The 18826-nt window shown below is 41.3% G+C and overlaps 6 protein-coding genes across 6 annotated transcripts; 3 read left to right on the top strand and 3 right to left on the bottom strand.

Moving 5' to 3' along the window:
- Positions 1-579: 579 nt before the first annotated feature.
- Positions 580-2877, top strand: EAF01_010451 (uncharacterized protein; the record flags this gene model as incomplete). The annotated part of the gene is made up of 4 exons (XM_038918708.1): positions 580-915; positions 1286-1369; positions 1529-1997; positions 2237-2877. The coding sequence occupies 4 exons, from the start codon at positions 580-582 to the stop codon at positions 2875-2877; spliced, it is 1530 nt and encodes a 509-aa protein (XP_038765933.1).
- A 586-nt stretch (positions 2878-3463) lies between these two features.
- EAF01_010450 (uncharacterized protein) lies at positions 3464-6217 on the bottom strand (the record flags this gene model as incomplete). The annotated part of the gene is made up of 1 exon (XM_038918707.1): positions 3464-6217. One exon carries the CDS (start codon positions 6215-6217, stop codon positions 3464-3466), a length of 2754 nt encoding a protein of 917 aa, XP_038765932.1.
- Positions 6218-9734: 3517 nt separating this feature from the next.
- Positions 9735-11477, bottom strand: EAF01_010449 (uncharacterized protein; the record flags this gene model as incomplete). Its single annotated transcript, XM_038918706.1, has 1 exon — positions 9735-11477. The coding sequence occupies one exon, from the start codon at positions 11475-11477 to the stop codon at positions 9735-9737; it is 1743 nt and encodes a 580-aa protein (XP_038765931.1).
- A 1180-nt stretch (positions 11478-12657) lies between these two features.
- On the top strand, positions 12658-13071 carry EAF01_010448 (uncharacterized protein; the record flags this gene model as incomplete). Its single annotated transcript, XM_038918705.1, has 1 exon — positions 12658-13071. The coding sequence occupies one exon, from the start codon at positions 12658-12660 to the stop codon at positions 13069-13071; it is 414 nt and encodes a 137-aa protein (XP_038765930.1).
- Positions 13072-13826: 755 nt separating this feature from the next.
- EAF01_010447 (uncharacterized protein) lies at positions 13827-15265 on the bottom strand. Its single transcript, XM_038918704.1, has 2 exons — positions 14697-15265; positions 13827-14609 (listed from the first exon to the last, which is right to left on the bottom strand). The coding sequence occupies exons 1-2, from the start codon at positions 15142-15144 to the stop codon at positions 14062-14064; spliced, it is 996 nt and encodes a 331-aa protein (XP_038765929.1). The 5' UTR covers positions 15145-15265; the 3' UTR covers positions 13827-14061.
- A 799-nt stretch (positions 15266-16064) lies between these two features.
- On the top strand, positions 16065-16691 carry EAF01_010446 (uncharacterized protein; the record flags this gene model as incomplete). The annotated part of the gene is made up of 1 exon (XM_038918703.1): positions 16065-16691. The coding sequence occupies one exon, from the start codon at positions 16065-16067 to the stop codon at positions 16689-16691; it is 627 nt and encodes a 208-aa protein (XP_038765928.1).
- Positions 16692-18826: the final 2135 nt, after the last annotated feature.

Here is an 18826-nt window from a genome sequence, read left to right as displayed (position 1 = left end):
TGAATGAATATAAGACTTGCTACTGAGTAGATTGATATATAAGAAGAATATGCCTACCCACCTAGGTAGATACATATGCAAAAGTATGATCTGTCTATACTCATGCCTATACTTACATCTATACATCAAAGGTACAAGATTGAGATGGGTATAATTGAGTGGATATGATTAAGTAGGTATTAATTCTCGACTTCGGAATGCACAATTATGTTGGATTAAATTCCAATGCTATGTGAGATTTTGCAGGTGTTGTCATTGATTTTGAGAATATATAACAAATAGGTGCTTTCCCGGCTATCTATCTAAGATTAATCCAATCCCGTTATTTTCCGTGTGAAGGACAAACTTAACCGAGCTGTAGTGAGGGATATAATTGTAGGGAGTTTCGTGACTCCTTCATTTGTTTGATTGTTTGTTGGTGTAACCTCAATTGAATTGAATTGAATTGAATTGAATACGTCGATGAATTACAATTATCACGTTACATAACTAAGTGATCGGCTACCTACCTAGCTGGCTGATACATACTCTATTCTCATTTTCATCTCCATCTTGACTGCCACTCCGCGAATCCCAAGAATGACGAGTATAACAAGATTGAAGATTCCGATTCCGATGAATGCGCTAGGGCGATTATGTATGCGAAGGGGAAATCAGGTTCGCGATGGTTATGTGAGGAGTTTTTCGATGGGGACGAGGAGGGAAACGGATGGGGTTTATAGGGAGTTGACGGCGATGAGGACGAGGGTGCCGTTTATTGAGGCGTGGAGGAGGGAGGAGGGGAAGAAGGCGGGGAGGGTTGTGGGGGAGGGGGAGAAGGTGGGGGAGAAGGGAAAGGTGGATGGGGGGAAGGGAGGAGGGGGAGAAGGAGAGGGATTGGAAATGAAGAGTATGAGGGATAGTTTTCATAGGGTGGTGAGTCTTTTTTCTTCTTCAATTTTTTGTGAGTTTTTTGTTGTTCTGTATGGCTTTTGGGAAGTTGGGGGAGTGGGAAGTGGAGAGTGGAGAGTGGGGGATTTGGTGGTGGGGAGATGGGATGGATGGGATGAGATGAGATGAGATGGGAGAGGGAATTGAGTTTGGAAAGGGGGGAAATTTGAAGAAGGGGTGGAGAGGAGAGTGTGAGAGATCATGTGATTTCTGACCTCTGATATCTGATGTTTGATACCAAAGAAGGAGATTGATACTCTTGACTTCTTGGAAAACTATTCTTCTCACAACAAGAATTTATGAGGGAAAGGAGGAAAGAAGAAGAGATTAGATGCTAATGATACGTGCTTTGTAGATTTTACCATTAGCAAGCGATCCTTGGCTTTTGGATAATTATATTACGGCAAGTGGACATATAAGACTGGGAGCTATTTTTATGGTGAGTTTTTTTCTGTTTGTTTTCTGTCTTTTAGGAGGAAAGGGGGAAGGGGGGTTAGAGAGAGTCTTACATGGAGTTTGTGAGAACTCATGAAGAGCAAGGAGATGAGATGCTTGAAAGGGAGGAAAATAAAAATAAAAATACCAACACTCACATCAGGACCTCGATGCCCTCGCCGGAGTAATCTCCTACAAACATACCGGCGAACGCGTCATGACCGTCACCGCCGCCGTCGACCGCATCACGCTCTCTCGACCCCTCCTCGAAATCTGCGACCTCGAGTTATCGGGCCAAGTTACCTTTGCTACCGGACGCTCTAGCATGGAAGTCTCGCTACAAGTATGCAAAGTCCCTTCTGCGGGAGAGGAACATCAACCTAGGAGGAAAGAAGATGTTTTCATGGAATGTGCGTTTACCATGGTATCGCTCGATCCGGTTACGAAGAAGGCGGTGAGGATTGCGGGGGTGAGACCGGAGGGGGATGTGGAGGAAAGTTGGTTTGAGAGGGGTAGGAAGAGTTATGAGAAGAAGAAGAGGGAGTTGGGACGCGGGTTGAGGAGTATGGAGCCGGATGATGAGGAGAGCGATTTGATTCATAGATTGTGGTTGAAGACGTTGGATTATCATGGTATGTGGGATTGGGGTTTTCTTTCTTTTCCTTTTGTGTTGAGAGATTCTGTTTGAAATTTAGGTAGGGAGCAGATGATGATGGAAGATCCGTGATTGCGTGACATTTCATGGTTATTACTTATTAGAAATACGAGGTAGACAGGAAAGTTCCTTCAACCTTCCTATATTTCATTAGATAGCCCCAGCTATCTCTACCCACCCCCACACCAAACCAACCCACTAACCACCTCCCCCCAGACCCCAACACCCCCTCCCTCCTCCCCAAGACCTGCACCCGCATGTCCGCCTCCACCATCCAATCCGTCCAAATCATGCAGCCCCAATACCGCAACCGCCACAACTTCATGATCTTCGGCGGTTTCCTCCTCAAATCCACTTTCGAACTCGCTTTTACCTGCGCATCCGCCATTTCGCATTCGCGTCCGATTTTTCTCGGTCTGGATCCGAGTACCTTTGAGAATCCGGTACCGGTGGGAAGTGTCCTGTATGTGAGTGCTACGCTAGCGTATGGGGATCGCCCGCTGGTTAGTGGGGAGGGGGAGGGGGTTGCCGAGATCGGAAATTCTGATGGGAATGATGAGGGGAAAGGAAAAGGAAAGAAAACGAGGGTGCAAATAAGAGTAGATACAAAGGTTAAAAATGTCGAACATGGAGAAACGAAACCGACAGGACAGTTTAATTATACGTTTGAGGTGGAGGGGGAAGTGCAGGTTTTGCCGGAGAGTTATAGGGAGTTTATGGTTTATTTGGATGCGAGGAGGAGGAGTAGGGGGAGGGGTGGAGTGGGGGAGGGGGAGGGGGGAAAAGGGATTGGGGGGAAGGAGATGGGAATTGATGTGCTTGGGGCGGGGGGAGATGGGGGGCTGAAGGTTTTGTGAGGGGATGGAGGGAGATGAGGGCGAGGGGGGTGAGGGGGGTGAGGGGGGTGAGGATGAAGGGGAGCGGGATGAAGGTGAGAGTATTTTGTGGGAAGGAAGTGATTTTTCAGAAAATATAAATAAAAAGATAAATGTAAATGAAGAAGATAGTCTATGATGCTGATTAATATATAGGATGAGTGAGTGAGTGAACCTACCGTTGGAGATACCATGCTTGAAAATTTCACTAAGATAGAAGGAGTGGAAGTACCAGAATCTAGGTATCGCATACTATATAGTATATATAGTATCTAGCAGATAGTAGATAGTAGAAATCTTATGATTGAAAAACTATATTTCTGATTGTATGTAAAGGAGAATGTTTGATATATAAGTTACACGTTTTTATAATTCATCATTTATACTCGATATCTAGGTAGTTATATATGAGTTTTGAAGTCCCATCATTATTATCATTAATTTAAATAGTATAGTATGGTATGGTATATTAGAATGTAAGATTATGTATACATATCCATTCATTAAATGTCGATATACGCTCACTAAACCATGCTAAATCTTTCCTACTCAATTCCACCCCTCCCCCCTAATAATCCTGCCAATTACCTCTCCACGGCTCACTCACCGCTTTCAAATCCCTTCCATGCGCATACCTCGCACTCAACTCCTCCTCATCAACCCCACAATGCATTTCGCCATCTCTCCCCTTAAACCAGCCCAATCCATACCTCTTCCCAATCCCCACCAGTCTCTCTTCCATCTCGCGATTGTTGAGTTTCTCCGTCCCGACAAAATCATACAGCATATTCGATTGATAGATAAATGCCAGGATGGAGGCGATGGAACTAGGTTGACGGGGGAGAAATGGATGGCGGCGACGCGTGTAAGAGAGGATGGAAATGCAGATGAGGAAGACGAGGATGGAGAGGGCGAGGAAGAGAGAGGCCCAGAAGGAGGCGAAGGTTTCTTCGCCCGCGTCGACGTTGCTGGAGGGGGTGTTTGAGGAAGAGGAGGAGGAGCGAGTGAAATCGTTTCCGGTGACGGTACTGAAACTGGTGACGCAGACGGTGAGGATTTCCGCGAGGACGGAGCCGAGTCCTACGACGGCGACGAGATAGTGACCGTTGAGAAAGGCGCGGATGGGAAGCCAGCCGAATGCCATGGCGGTGTAGTCGAGAGTGAGGGCGGTGGGGGAAGCGTGGCGTAGAGAGAGGATGTAGAAGGGTTCGATCATGCGGATGGCGGTTTCGAGACTGCCCCAGCAGAGTTTGATGGAGACGGCGCCGAGGGTGAGGAGCCAGGGGGCTTTGTCGGTGAGGGTGTTGGCGGGGGTGAAGAGGATGATGGGGATGAGGAGGGTAAATAAGAACATGGAGATTATGAAGGGGATGCCGGCGATGAGACGGAGGAATAGGGGATGTGGGTTTTGAGAGGCGTGGGAATGGGCATCGTATTTATCTTTGTCTGCTTGAGTGAGGATTTGGTCTGAGGGGGCGAGAGACGAATTGCGTAGGGTGTAGTGATGCGCTTTTAGTTTCTGATGAATCATATCCGGAGTCGCGGTATCCATGTCTTTGAAATCCATCAGGATATGCGAGCGATTCGCCATGGCGGCGATTCCAGCAACCCCTTTGACATCGGCCACGAGACCCGAGGGGCGCCGCTCCAACTGCCAGAGTAGGATACCTCCGAAGATAGCACAGAGCCAGAGCGAGAGACTGAGTAAGCGAGACCAGGGACCACTAATCACGATTCCTTTAAGTACGGTTGGATCTGCTCTTCTGATTTCCCGACTCGGGATTAATATCACGCTTGCGGATTGCAGGGTCGGAACGAGAGATACAGCTAATAAAGTCGCGATGGACGAAACAGCCACCGCGTAATGTTTAAACTGCAACGCGCGAAAAGGACGCAAGACGTTAAAAAAGGTAATATAATCCACATTAATTGATTCCGCGGCCAACGCACCGCCTTCTCTAGAAAGTTGATAATAGGGCTCTAGACGCTTGACTTCAAAATCGGTGATTTGCCATAACACGCCAAAGATAACGGCGACGAGAGTAGGCAGATATTTGAAACAAAAATAATCCCACGTCTTCATCGCAGATGCGGATGTGAAGGAGTAGAGAGGAATTTTGCGGGATTTCTGATAGAGGTATTCTTCCGCGGCGCCGAGGACCACAGAGATAATGATGAGTGCGGTGAGGTAGGGAGCGCGCATGGAAAAGGGTTTCCAGTTTGCTTGGGGGTAGAATACTTCCACGTTGGAACTTTTGAACGTGGCTTTTTTGTTGATGGTTGAGGGCAGAGAATCCATACTCTTGAAATCGAAACTCGATTCATGCATTCCGGTGTGCCCGGCAAAGGAACTGATATCAACAGGTGCATCGATATGTTCTTGAACAATGACTTCGATTACCTCGCCGCGTCTGTTGGCTTCGTTTTGAGCAAGATCTTTGAGTGTGGGGGCTCGAGTGAGACCATTTCGTAGAGTTAGACGACGGGAGAGACGAGAAGCTGTGTTGCTCGAGTGAGAATTCTCGGCCATTAAATCGTGGCTGGTAATCGTACTACCTGGAGTAAAACCAGCGCCGAGTCCGCCGGTAAGTATCCCCGCGGCTTCTTGTCGATTGATTTGCTCGCGCATGGCGGGGCTCAAGGAGGAGTTGTGGATATGTTCGTGGAACATGGAGAGATCAAAAGGAATGGCCATGGGAGATACCATGGGTGCATCTTCATATTCGGTTTCTGCACTGGCGGTTTTGTCGATGGGTTTTCCTTGGTAGGCCATGGGCATAGCGGCACTAAGGAGATTGAGATCGAAATCTTCTTCTAGTATAGATGCATCTCGAGAATGATTGAGGAGTGATTTTCTTTGGGAAAACCGTTTGGGGGCAAGTTTTCCCTTGGTGGTGTCTTTGCTGGAATCGGCATCTGTTTTTGTGGTTGATGGATTATATGAACTAGCACGTTTTGAGAAAAGTCTGAAAGATTTCTGAGTAGGAGATGCAAGTCCCGTTTTGAAAGTTTCTGGTGAGAATAATGATCTTCGATTGTGTTTTGTTGATGCATCTATTGGACCCGATGGTATCGATATATGTGCAGATAAGGGCACATGACTGATATCAATCTCATCACTTTCATTAGATAGAAAAGAAGCTTCTGATGTAGGTGAAAGTTTTGATGCTAATGAAGACTGATTTCTATTATGATGCTGGGTACGTGTATTGGGAGGACTCTGATTTCCAATTGAGGTGATATGATGTGTTGAGTTCGATTTTGAGGAGGGTGATGTAGATTGATTGGATGAAGGGGTCTCCCCGGATTCATGTCCCGCCATAACCCAACTCTCTAATTATTCCCAACTCTTATGTATATATCGAATATCAAGCTCGAGGAAAAAGACTACGAGGAATTGTTAGAACCAACGTATTCTTTCATATATACAGAGTGAATATACCTGGAAGAATGACAAAGTGGGTCTAGAGGCACTCGCCCTCGGTAATTGGATATATCAGCACTTTTGGTGGAAGCCTAAAAGCTTCAAACGATCGTGGTAGAGTACCAAACTATAATTGTACGAATGCGAAAGATGTAACGTCTTTTGAAGATATGTTTGGATGGGCTTTCCTGTGGGCGGCACAGCCTTTTCGTACCTTGCGATAAGCTCCCCGTTTTGTGATCTGTATGTGAATGGGCTGTGCTGCACGGGACTTTCGTTGAAGTTTGGATATGTGAATGTAAGATGTAAGATGTAAGATGTAAGATGTAAGATGTAAGATGTAAGATGTAAGATGTAAGATGTACAAGATATGAAGATAAGATAGATATACAAACCCTTCAAGACGCCAACAGAGAAAACAAAGAAGGTGAAGTTAGAAGAAGATACCTATTCATAGGTACAAACGAACGTTGCTATCGCCAACCGGAGCTAAGAATCCTAGTCGAAAGTCATCACTTCCTCCCTCCCTCCCAACGTTGTATCACGACCTGTCCCTTCACACGAACCGAACCTTTCATCTGAAAGTATCCTTAAAGCTGGGGCTGGATTGCCAAGAGCGCTTTGGAACCTAGACGCCCCCAATAAAAGACGTGGAGGATACTACATCAACCCAATCACCTCTCCTCATTTTCGCCACATCTAATCTCAAAATAGATCGGATTAGGAAAGGTGGAAGCGAATCGAATGTGTAGGCACAGAAATAACTTCTGGATAAGCGCGTACTGAATCTCTGTTCATATATATCCATGTACGTTGGTGAGCGTTTCAGATATCGCGAATAGATTGATGTGATTGGGGGTTGGAATTGGGATTGGGAAGAAGAAGATGTGTACTTCTGGTACAGAAGAATGCGATGGAATGTGAGGCACCCAAAGAGCATCCAAATAGTAAAGCCTCAAAGTCGTCTTCTTTGAAGCTTAGTTTTACATATGCAATAGTTCGTTGGTAGGGCTGAAATCCACCAAAAAGTGTAGATTCAGTCCTCATGGCATGTTTCGCCAATGTATGTACACTGTAATCGATATCCCTGCATCGTGCACGACCCTGTATCTTGCACGCTTTAATTTATTGAATTAAAAATTGATTATAAATCCAAAACTATTTATAATAATATCAAAATTTATAAAAAAACAAATTGAAGATTAATGAAATATAATAATTAGTTTTTCATGAATTTGAAATATTAAATGGAATATTAATTGATTTAAAAAATAATATTTTAAAATATTAATAATTTAATAAAAATTTATATTGGAATGAATTTATATTATTAAAAATAAGTTTTTCGAATTGATTTATATTATTATTATTGAAAAAAAGTTTGAAATTTTGAAAAATATGAAAAATTAAGTTTTAAATACAATTTCAAAAATATATATAATATTCAAAAAAATAAAAAGAATTTAAAAATTCTTTTTAAAAAAATTTAAAAAATTTCTTTATGGATTTTAAGAATCTGAAATTATTATTTGGATTTTAATTAGAAAATTAAACTTTTATATATTAGAAAATCTATAATATAATAATAATAAAATTATATAAAAATAATAAATAATTAAAAATTATAACTTATTATATTATAAATTAATATATAAAATGAAATAATATATTCTAATTTCTTGATGAATAAGTTTATTAGTTTTAAAAAAAAAATATTATAAATCCGTATTTAAAAGAATTTATTTTTTAAAAAAAGTCCTTTGAAATTTTATAATATTCCTAATAATTTTACAGATTAAATTTAACTATAATTCAATATTATAATGTATTCTGTTTTTTATTAATATTCAAATTAGTTCTATTTTTAATAAATTTAAAAGAAAAATCTTTTTTAGAAATATCTTATTATTAATTATATAATCCTAATATTTAATTTTTATAATTCTTTTAATAATTGATTATATATATATATTTAATAAAATATAGTTTTTTTTATAGTTTTCTAATTAAAATTAATTTATTAATAATATTATATAATTAAAAAAAATTAAAAATTATTATAAAATACTTGATTTATAATTAATTTTTATTTTAAAAAAGATTATTTATAAAAACTTAGAATAATATATTGATATAATATCAAATTTACAATATAAAAACTTAATTTTTTCAATTCTTTATACTAAAATATATTCAAATTTATAAATAAAAAAAAATCAATTTTCGTTATTTCTATTAATAAATAAATTAATATATAATATTTTTATATTAATAATTTTAATATTGAAATTATATTATATATAATAATTATTTTTATATTTTAATTATTTTATAAGAAATAGATAATAATATAATATATTATTTATAATTATTAATAGAATTTAATGATTGATTGATTATATATTGAATTTAGAATATCTTTTTTAAAAGAAATAAAAGTGTGTACGATATAGGGGCGTGTATGATGTAGGGATATCGGTTACAAGAGTAGGTTGAGACATTCATTGTAAACAACACCAATGATATTGAATTGAAAAAAGTGTGATAGACATAATCTTGAAACGTGATCAATAGCAGAAACCAAGAGGATCTGGAATCATTCTTAAAGAGAGGAAAAAATAATCTGTCATACTTATGTACAGCCATTTTTCAATCGTTTCTCTGCTAACAGGTGGTGGTTGAGCAGTTTCAACATTCCTGATTGTGACGGGCAAAAAATCCCCAAGTTTCCACCCGCCTTCAAAATTCTTCATGATATCCAATTGCGGTAACCTCAATATCATCAATTTTCCTTCTTTAGAAATGTTCCCATCTCTCAAACTTCGCCGCATCATTTCTGCTTGACTTTGATCATAAATACTTCACGATGCTCGATCTTGTTGTGTTAATTGATTGTATTGGAGAACAAAAATTTCCTTTTGTTGTCTAGATTTTGTACTCGGGTTGCAAAACTAACTATCGTCTGAACTACGAGTGTACAAAGACTAGTTAGCTATCTAGATACCTAGCCGATGAATGATGTGTACTCGTTCAAATAGATTTGATTCATCCATTCTTTTTGTTTCGCATTATTGAATGCTTAGTTTCTCTTTCTAGATTTCTCTAGGTCTTCAATGATCCGCGAGATTGATTACCTTTGAATACACACCGGCATTGTCAGACAAGATCGAATACCACGACAGCTTATTCGAAGACGATCACAAAAGATATCATGATTCTAGAAAGATTGATAACCAACGACAATATTCAATTTATATAGGATAGGTATCTAGGTCTATGTATATTCTCAAGCTACGTGGATACAATTTATTAAGTAAAGTTCCCTTGACCCAAACACCAAAGCTAATCAAAACTAATCCAACCCATCCAAAACAATTGATCAATCAAAACAAAATTAAAGATAAAAATTAGAGAATTAAACAAACAATCCCTCTTCAACTAAACTTCCCACATCTCCTCCCGCTGCTCTGATGGCTTTCAGCGCCGCTTGCGATAATTTTCTCCTCTTCTCCATCGCTTCTTTCTCTCGTCTCGCTTTCGTCTTACTCGATCCACTGGGTGCCACTCCAGTCAATATCTTGCGACTATCATCTGGAGTATAATTAACAAAATCCACCATTCCGCGTCCAGAAGTCGGAGTTCGCGGAGACGTATTTCTATTTTTTGATTTCCGTTGTTTTCGAACATGGAACGTAGGTGAGGATTTGGGAGACGGTGATTCGGAACCGCTGGATCCGGTGCGAGGTTTGCGAGGTCGCGGATTGGGGTAGTGACGCGAATTCTGATGGGGATTTTGATGCGGTTTGCGGGATGAGGGGGAGTGGTGAGAGTAGTGTGAATGCGAGTGTGTTCGAGATGCTCCATTGTGATTGTGATATGGTGTGTGAGGTTGGGATCCTCCTCCATTGGTACTGGTATTGAAATATCCTTGCTGAAGCATAGGTGAAGATTCTACAACGAATGATTGTTGGGGCATACTTTCTGGCATGGATATCATTAATCCTTGCGCCATGTTCATATCATTGCTGTTATATGAAAGTTCATTCTGTAAATGGAAAGCAAGGTTTTTGGTTGCCCTTTGAGAATTTCGGTGAAGAGTATTCGGTAAAGGTTGTGCCATTGGTGTTGTTGCTGCGTGGTTCCACCAGAGAGAATTTCCGTCAGCTTCTACCTCAACAGGATATCCAGATGAGGCTCCAATTGAGCTGAAACTTGAGCCTGGTACATGTGACCATGAGGCTGATACTTGTTGAGATTTTGGCGTGATAGGATACATCGATCCGTTTGATGATGATTGATGATGTCTCATTTCTGGTGTGTGTTTACTGTCTAGATTGGGTGTTGATAGTGGTGTGTTGTAATCCGTAGGTATGGATGGGAATTGTAAGTCTTGCGGCATGCCAGACCATGACTGTTCAGGAACATCGGTTTTCTGAATTTTCTTCAACGGTGAAGTATGTTCAGAAGCATTGGAAATTCTAGCTGATTGTGGAGGTGACATTGGTGATTGATGTTGACGATTGAAACCAAATTTTGAAGAATCCAAAGCTAATTTCCGTCTCATTGTCTCCCGGCTCATTTTTCCAAGGCTCGATGAGCCTCGTGGCATATTTGAGGAGTTTGTCTGCGATTTTCGAATAGGGCTGCGGAGAGATTTCTCCGGCTTTGTGCTCACTTTCTTCAAAGTGTTGGCAAGTGCTTCAACACGACTCTTCTTTCTTGTTGAAGCAGCGGGTGCTGGTGTTGTCGGAAGAGATGGGTGAGACCATGCTTCTATTTGAGGTGGTTGCAAAGAGATATCTTCAAGGCTGAGAAGATCAGAGTCGGATATTGCGGCTCTGCCAGAAAGTTCTGCATAGAAAAGATTATCTTGTGTGCCGTCTGGTGAGGCTGAATCTTGGGCAAAAACCCATGGATCGCCTTGCCAATTGGCTTCAATTTCTAGGGCATCAGCATCGTGTAGAGATCCTAGTAATGTCTCTGAATCTTGGCCTTTGCTATCTGATGAATCTTCTGAGGATTTAGGCTGGGGAAGATCATCATCAGCATCATTGGACGGACTGAATGTGATAAATTCGTCGAAAAATGCGTTGTCTAATTCGTCAAAGTTATTTGTGAATAATTCCGATGACTTTCCAACATTCGTCGGAGGAGACATAGTAGGTTTAGTATGAAGAGGCTGAGTGGTAAGATATGAACGTGCCTGAGTATACAGGTAAAGTTAGAAAAGTACAAGTATGATAGGCTGGAGGGAGAAGCAGAATATGCAAGTCAAATGCCAGATGTACGATGATGTAGGTGATGAAGCAAACATGACAAAAATGTCCAGGAGGGGATATTTATGAACAGGTCAGGTGTCTACCAGCCTTCTTCATTATATTATACACTATGCTCATTGGAATGAAGTATATTTGCGTGACATACACGTGATTGTGCACTCTGCACCGTCCTTAAACATCGTCTCGAATTCCCCGGGATGGCAATACGTGCCGATACTAGCCATTTCATACCGTTCTGCGCATGTGTTTGCCGATGCGGAGCTATCTCGTTGGGTGTGGGAATGCAGTACATTCTTGGAGATGGATAGGCGGAAAATCCTCGCCTCGGTTTTGGATAGAAGTGGAAGTGATGCAAACGTTTAAGAAATTAAATATAGACGGAAAAGAGCTTGCAAAAGCAATTGGAGAAATTACAACATAATATAGCTACCCCCCATAGCTCCATGAAAAGTTTTTTTCTTTGATCGACTTGAGTTCCTTTGCGAAGATGGAGCTGTCAAGTTTCTCAAAGAAACCCACATGGCTTGAGGGGATTCTCTCAAAGAATAAAGAAATGTAAACCTGTAAGATACACAATTTTGCGTCGGCTACAAACACATTGTGACCGAGGAATGTATGGCGTCGATCATTTCCTTGGTAATTGGTTGCTGAGCTTTCTAGAAATACTTCTTTGTGGCAGATTTGTAGAGGGGTTTCTTTTTACATTCCAGAGCAGTTTTCGCGAATACTTCGAGATGGCGCGATGAACTCTTTGCAGTTTTCTTGCGTTTTCATTTCCAGCCTTTGGGATTTTCGTAAGCTTGGTTGCAGAAATTGAAAAAATTGAGGAAAATGAAGGAGGGAAGAGGTGGTTATAAGAAGGGTTGATGTAAAAATAGAGGGGAGTTTATCATGACATCTATCTGCATGATATTTGAGCTCCACTTCCAATTCATTCTTCGGGAGTCTCATATCTGATTGTACCTGCATATGCATATGCAAGTCTGACTTTCCCCACGTACCCCTCAGTATTTATCACTTGCCCCTCTATAACCTACATACACAAATTCCACTTCCCACATGAGCACCCCCCAGACCCAAATAGAGCTCTCGCACGCCTTCGAAAGACTTCTCGAAGAACGTCTGGAAGCTGAACGTCTCCGTCGGGATCTAATTTTCTACTGGCACACTCTCATTCTCGAGTGTAAAAAGCGCTGGAAAGAAATCGAGCGGACTTTTTACCAGGCGGATAATTGTGGTGAGACGCCTTTTTCGAGCGAAGAAACTATTGTACCAGGAACAGACACACCTGATACGTTGACTGAGGTATCGGGATTGGAGAGATTGCCGAGTCCACTGAGTCCGGTGGTTAGTGGTGGAGAAACGAACTTGAGGGCGGAATTTGGGACGGAGAGAATTTCGAGGAGATTGCAGGGTTTGTTAAAGAAGTATCAGGGGGTTATTGGTGTGAACTTTTTGAAAGGGAGAGAATAAGCATAAGAAAGAGATAGAGGGAATGAGTAGAGAAGGGTTTTATTGGCAATCTATCTCTTCTTGTTATACGTTGGGTGCTGGGAGAGGGCGAAGCGAAGCGGAATTGTTAAGAAGTGAAAAAGAGCTGTTGAGGAAGAGTAAAGAATTTGTTGTGAGAAAGTGGAAGGGCAGGGAAAAAGTTCTAAAAGTGGTCTTTAGAAGGGGTGTTTAATTTGATTCTGAGAGACGAGGATTTCTCTTGCCTTGGAAATTCTTGGCTTGCATCTGTTTTGTCACCGAACTAGATTTTCACGAGCGCTCTATATCATACTGGACAACCAATCTCGCTGCACGATATTCTCATAGCTGCCTACTCACATTTACCCGCATCACCAACTATACACAAAGACGAATCACAGTGTCCAATATGCTTTCACTCCCCCGAGAAAGTATCACCCTAATTTTGCACACCATCATTCATTACCCGGTACAAATACGAACATGGGTATTCGTCCAATGCACACTCTTGAGTCTCGGGCTAGGAGATTTTGCTGAAGGACATGTTGGAGCTGGTATGTAATGTTTGTGAAAGGTTCAACTTGGGTTCGTGTCTACGGCCTGCATTGCCGGTAAGGGAAAGAGAAGGAGGGGGTCACTTTTAGGGGGTGGATAGTTTTGCCGAGACGGGGACTAGTTTTTGTATTGTTGGATAATGGTCGTAATGTGTAATTGGGGGATGAAGAATTCAGTGATGTAATTAATTGGTTTAGACAAAGATTGGATAAGAGTTTAGATATAAGATGATGTTGTTATTAGCGATATGGATAAATATGGTTGGTGGGTTGAGATATTTTGAGGTCAGAGAATATGATGAACATGGAAGACGTTAATGTTAATCATCATACCCGTACATCGTCAACTAATATCATACATGATTGGTATCCCTACTTACAGTGAATAGACCAATAGAAAGTCCTTTTCCTATATAGTTACAATCCTTGGAATCCCATTTTATGATCGCTTCTGATCAGTCTGAAAGATAGGTGGCATGAAAGCCATTCCCTTACCAGATACACTACTAGAACCCAATTCCACATCATGCACACCTCCCGCCGATCTCGAGATAACATGTTTCCTCAACATAGCCAGAATCTCACTGTTTTGCCATCTTCTTGGTACTGGTCTATAAGCAGGCTTGAAAGTTCCAATCGTTTGTGCCCATTCTCCACTTCTGGGAGCGCCGTTTCTCCATGCATCTGTCTCCAGTTCCGGACCGGTTTGTTTGCCAGGATCTGTGCCTTGTGCTACTGGTGATTTCTTTTGATCGATACCCATAGCATTGGTTGTAGCTCCTTCTGACCCAAGGCCAGCTCCTTCAGCTGTTTCGCGAGATGTTGGGGATGGTTCTTGGGTGACCCAGTAATAGATGTCCCAATCATTTTCGTCGAGGAATTGATCATATTGTACCATTTGTGCAGCGGTCATGCTAGGGAGGTGAGCATCGGCAAAGGTGGACATTAAGAGATCAGATTCGAGAGTTCCTCGTTTTCGAGATTGATCTATGAAAGATCCTATTAGCAGGGTTCTAAAATCTATGGGAAGATAATACCAAGGGAGATTTCGTGGCGAAATGTCGAAAAACATACATAATAATCTCGCTCTCATCTTCTCCTCATGCTCTCCGTCTCTTCTCAGTGGCTCTACTCGGAACTGTGCTCCCTCCATTTCCCCAACAGCCATTTCCCTATTAACACCACTTCCATGTCCATCTTGAGTGCCACCAGTCATCCTCTCCGTGTTCTCCGGTACACTATCTTTTGGAGTGAAATTCCCATCCACACTTGTTATATACTCTGGTGGAACCTTTCCCGCACCTGCACTAGGCATTTCGTTTACAATAGTAGAATTGGTATTCGTCATATGTGGATTTAATGGCTTTTCCATTTGTTTTCTACGATACTCTTCAGTACCATCATGCTCCTTTGCATTACCGGGATTGGCATTTGCAAATCGGAAAGTTGTACTGGAAAATGGTCGAGAAGAATTGAGCATCGAGGCACGGAAAGCCCGACGGGCAATACGTAAAGATGTCATTTTGATATGAAATGATATGTAAATAGGTTAATCTTGAAGAACGTGAAGCAATTGGAAAAGTCTCAAGCTGGGGAGGACATCGTGCACGGCGTGGGGAAGTAAATATGGACGTCATGGACTTTTGACATGCGGCCGCATCATGTGATATGCCGAGGTCAGAGCTTCAGGTGCGATTCTTCCCGACTGGCAATTAATTCTTACAACGACGCTAGGTAGCGATGTTGTTATAATACTATGTCCAAGTGGAGAATATCGTCGCTGACTCTATAGTTCGGACCAGCAGATGAATCGTGAGATCTTAGCATCTGATGACAATTCTTCCTTCGAAGATTTTATTTGCTACAAATCACAAATAGTATCTTTGAGTCCGCGAAGAAGGACCTACTTGAGACTGTTTCTGAGACTACAAGAAGTAGTCTTGAATACAAAATATTCAGCTTTGGAATTCTAAGCAGGGATGAATGTCAAGTGGCTTCCTATATTGCCCTCAACGCTCTCGCTCTTACCCCCACAGAATGGGAAGGGTCACTTGGACTGCGATGGCTTTACCTGCCTTGACCGGTTTTGGTAGACTTTGGTAGTGTTCAGGATGCTCATGTGCAAAGTGATCCTCTTCTCTATAATTATGGAAAGAGCAAGCGTTCTCTACCTACGTGGTAGTAATGATGGCGATGAGAGGAAGCAACGAGTTGAGGTTAATTTGCTTACTTACAAAACGATTCACTGATGAGTGATTTGTTTGATTTGTATTACTTCATTACTCATAACTATCTTGCTTCCCTCGTTTTACTACTTTTCACCTCGCGGGAATGCTCGGTAGATTTAGCCATAGCTCACATCTCATCAATATACATGTAAGCTCGATATCCATATGACCAAACCGCTCCCTGATAATAAATATTCCACTCCTAGTCATAAACATGTGTCGACTCACCAAACCCATCACATACTACTGTGACGATGACCAAGCATCCCCGCCACATATCTATCTCAACCCAGAGTCGGAGCAATGGGAAGGATGTTTAAATCATCCCAATGTAGACCTTCGCAGAAGAATATTCTCAGCACCAGAGAGAACATGTTACGATGCACCCGATCAAGCACCACTCGCCAACTCAATCTGTCCCGATTGCTTTTTGAAATGGGGGCCTGAGCGTACCGCCATCATAAATGCGCATATGAAGGCTATTCTCCAACGCCTGGATGAACTCTGTGGACTTTTCAACAACCCCAGCAATCTCAGGGCGGAAATGCGTTCTACCTGTCACTTGGTTTTCGACTTCGCGATGTATATAGAAATGCCCGCGCCAGATGAGACGTATACTCAGTATCTGTCGCCTCCAAGAGGCACCGGGAAGAATAGTACATCCAGTGGTACTAAGTACTTTGATCAGCTCCTCCATGTGGATATTCCGCAGTGGCGGAAATTGGCGGATATCATAAAATGTGGGAATAGCGAGGTGAAACAGAAATCGTTGGTAGAGATATTTGGCCAGCTTGCTCGTTGTCAGATTGAGTATCGCGTGCTGCATACGTTGAGAGGATGATGCCCATAGGCAGATACATAAAATTTGAGATAGAGCATGGTTGATGGTGGTGGAACATCGTATGATACTTGAAGATATTCTTGTTATCCAGCGCTTTGGGGGTCACATTATTCTGGAGTCTTATCACTTGTCGACGGCTTGGATTCCTATTTTAATTCAAGCTTAGCATTCACATCATGACCTTTGATATTTCATTTCTATTTCCTGTGATTTGATCTTCGTATTTTCATCTCTCTGGCTCGCACTACCAAAACTCGCAGGTAGTAAGTACATGGGGTGACTGATGAGGCGAGTCGTAACTACGATGTGAGTCCGTTAGCTTTCTCGTGGAAAGGATGTGACGACCACCCCGATCAGAATCTCCGGCGCGCAAGGTTCTTTGAAAGCGCGACACGAAAGCCTTGTAATAATCGTGAAACGGTTCGGACTTTCACAATTTGCCCTGAATGCAGTGAAAAACACGGGGCACACACCAAGCGAATAAATTCCCACGTGAGAATGATAATCCACTTGCTGCAAGAAGCCGGCGGTGATCTCGACTCTGCTGGGCCCCTTCAAGTAAGAGAGAAAGCGTGTTTCAAAGTCATCGACTGGCGCATTTACCTGGACGATGTCGCCAGCGCCCACATATACAATCAGAAACATCCATCCCATCCACCACCTCCGGAGAATAATAAAGCGAGCGAGCAAGAGTATTACAGAAAGCTTCAAGAGTTATTTTCCACCATAGTCAGAAAAATGAAGAGCGAGAGGAGGAATCCCGGTGGTGGCGATAGAAGTATCATAAGAGAACTTCTTTGTCAGATGATCAGGGCAGAGATTGAGCAGCATAGGATCTCGGTAGTTATGAGCAAGAAATACCCATAGCATAGCTACTAGCCAGTGGCTCCAGCAATCTAAGTTGTTCGAGCTCGGCTGCTTATGGCAACTCGTTGTATAATAGATTAAGCTACAACAGCTACGCATGGTTTTGGATGGCAGGTAGAAAATAAATTCCCTCATCCGCAAAACTTCGTTCCAAATTGCCATGCATCATCGTGAGACTGTGAGGAATAATCGATATCCCTATATCTTGCACAACCCCACATCTTGCACAACCTCAAATTCACTACTACTATAACTTCAATATTTAATAATAATTAAAATTTATAAGATAATAGACTGAAACTTTTAAATGTTTATAATATAATATAGTATTTTTGTATAGAATTATAAAATTATTAGGTTTTAAATCTTATTGGTATTGTGATTACTTACTTGCTTTTAGTTCTGATTTTTATCCCTTTCTCTTTATTTATTAAAATATTAACTTCTCTATTATCTAAAAGCTTTATAGCTTTTTGAGGCATTAGATTTAATACAGGAGAAAGTTTTGAAATACTTTTAATCTTCTTAATAAATGAATTTAATACTTTAAAAGTTTTCTTGCTATGCTTTTTGAAACCCTATAAAATTTGATAATTAATCTTTTTCTATCTAGCTCTTTTTTGTACCTTTAAATGCTTCTTCTACTTTTTAGCTTTCTTTTTAGCTTTCTTTAATTTCTTAATTTCCTTATCCTACTGTATAATAAGCTTTTTAGTAAATTGGTATATCTTAGTTTTTAAAATAGTATTGGGAGAGTATAAACATGTTTTATTTACCTTCTCTTTTATTAGATTTAATCTTTTAGATCAACTTCTTTTCTTCTTTTTTATTTTTATAGCCTTTTCTAATCCTTTTACTTTATGTAATTGAATATTAGCTTGAGTTATATTAATAAAAGCGGCCTTAATGTGTTACGATGGGTAACAGAATGCCATGTGACAAGTGTCACGTGGTGGAGTCCCCAGGAGCCAGGGCTCCAAGGAGGTCCTTGGGAGCCAGGACTCCAAGAAACTCCAACCAACATCAGAGTACGAAGATCTATATAAGGGAATGGGATTTCATTACAATGTAGAGCTTCGTGCTCAAGAACAATCATTAGTTTCATTACTATAGTTACGAGAATTGCAACCAGTTATAACCTTATTGAATTCCTACTTGAAGTCTAGTCTAAACCACCTCGAGAGATCTCTAGACACTTCCACGTGACCCTAGAGGCAGCTCCCGTAACATAATGTTACGAACGACGCAACATAGGCACGGGACTGGGG

This window comes from Botrytis porri (genome assembly GCF_014898465.1).
Source record: "Botrytis porri strain MUCL 3234 chromosome Unknown BPOR_016, whole genome shotgun sequence".
Classification (NCBI taxonomy): Eukaryota; Fungi; Ascomycota; class Leotiomycetes; order Helotiales; family Sclerotiniaceae; genus Botrytis; species Botrytis porri.
Note: the sequence above shows the minus strand (reverse complement) of the source record. Positions and strands in the feature narration are given on the sequence as shown.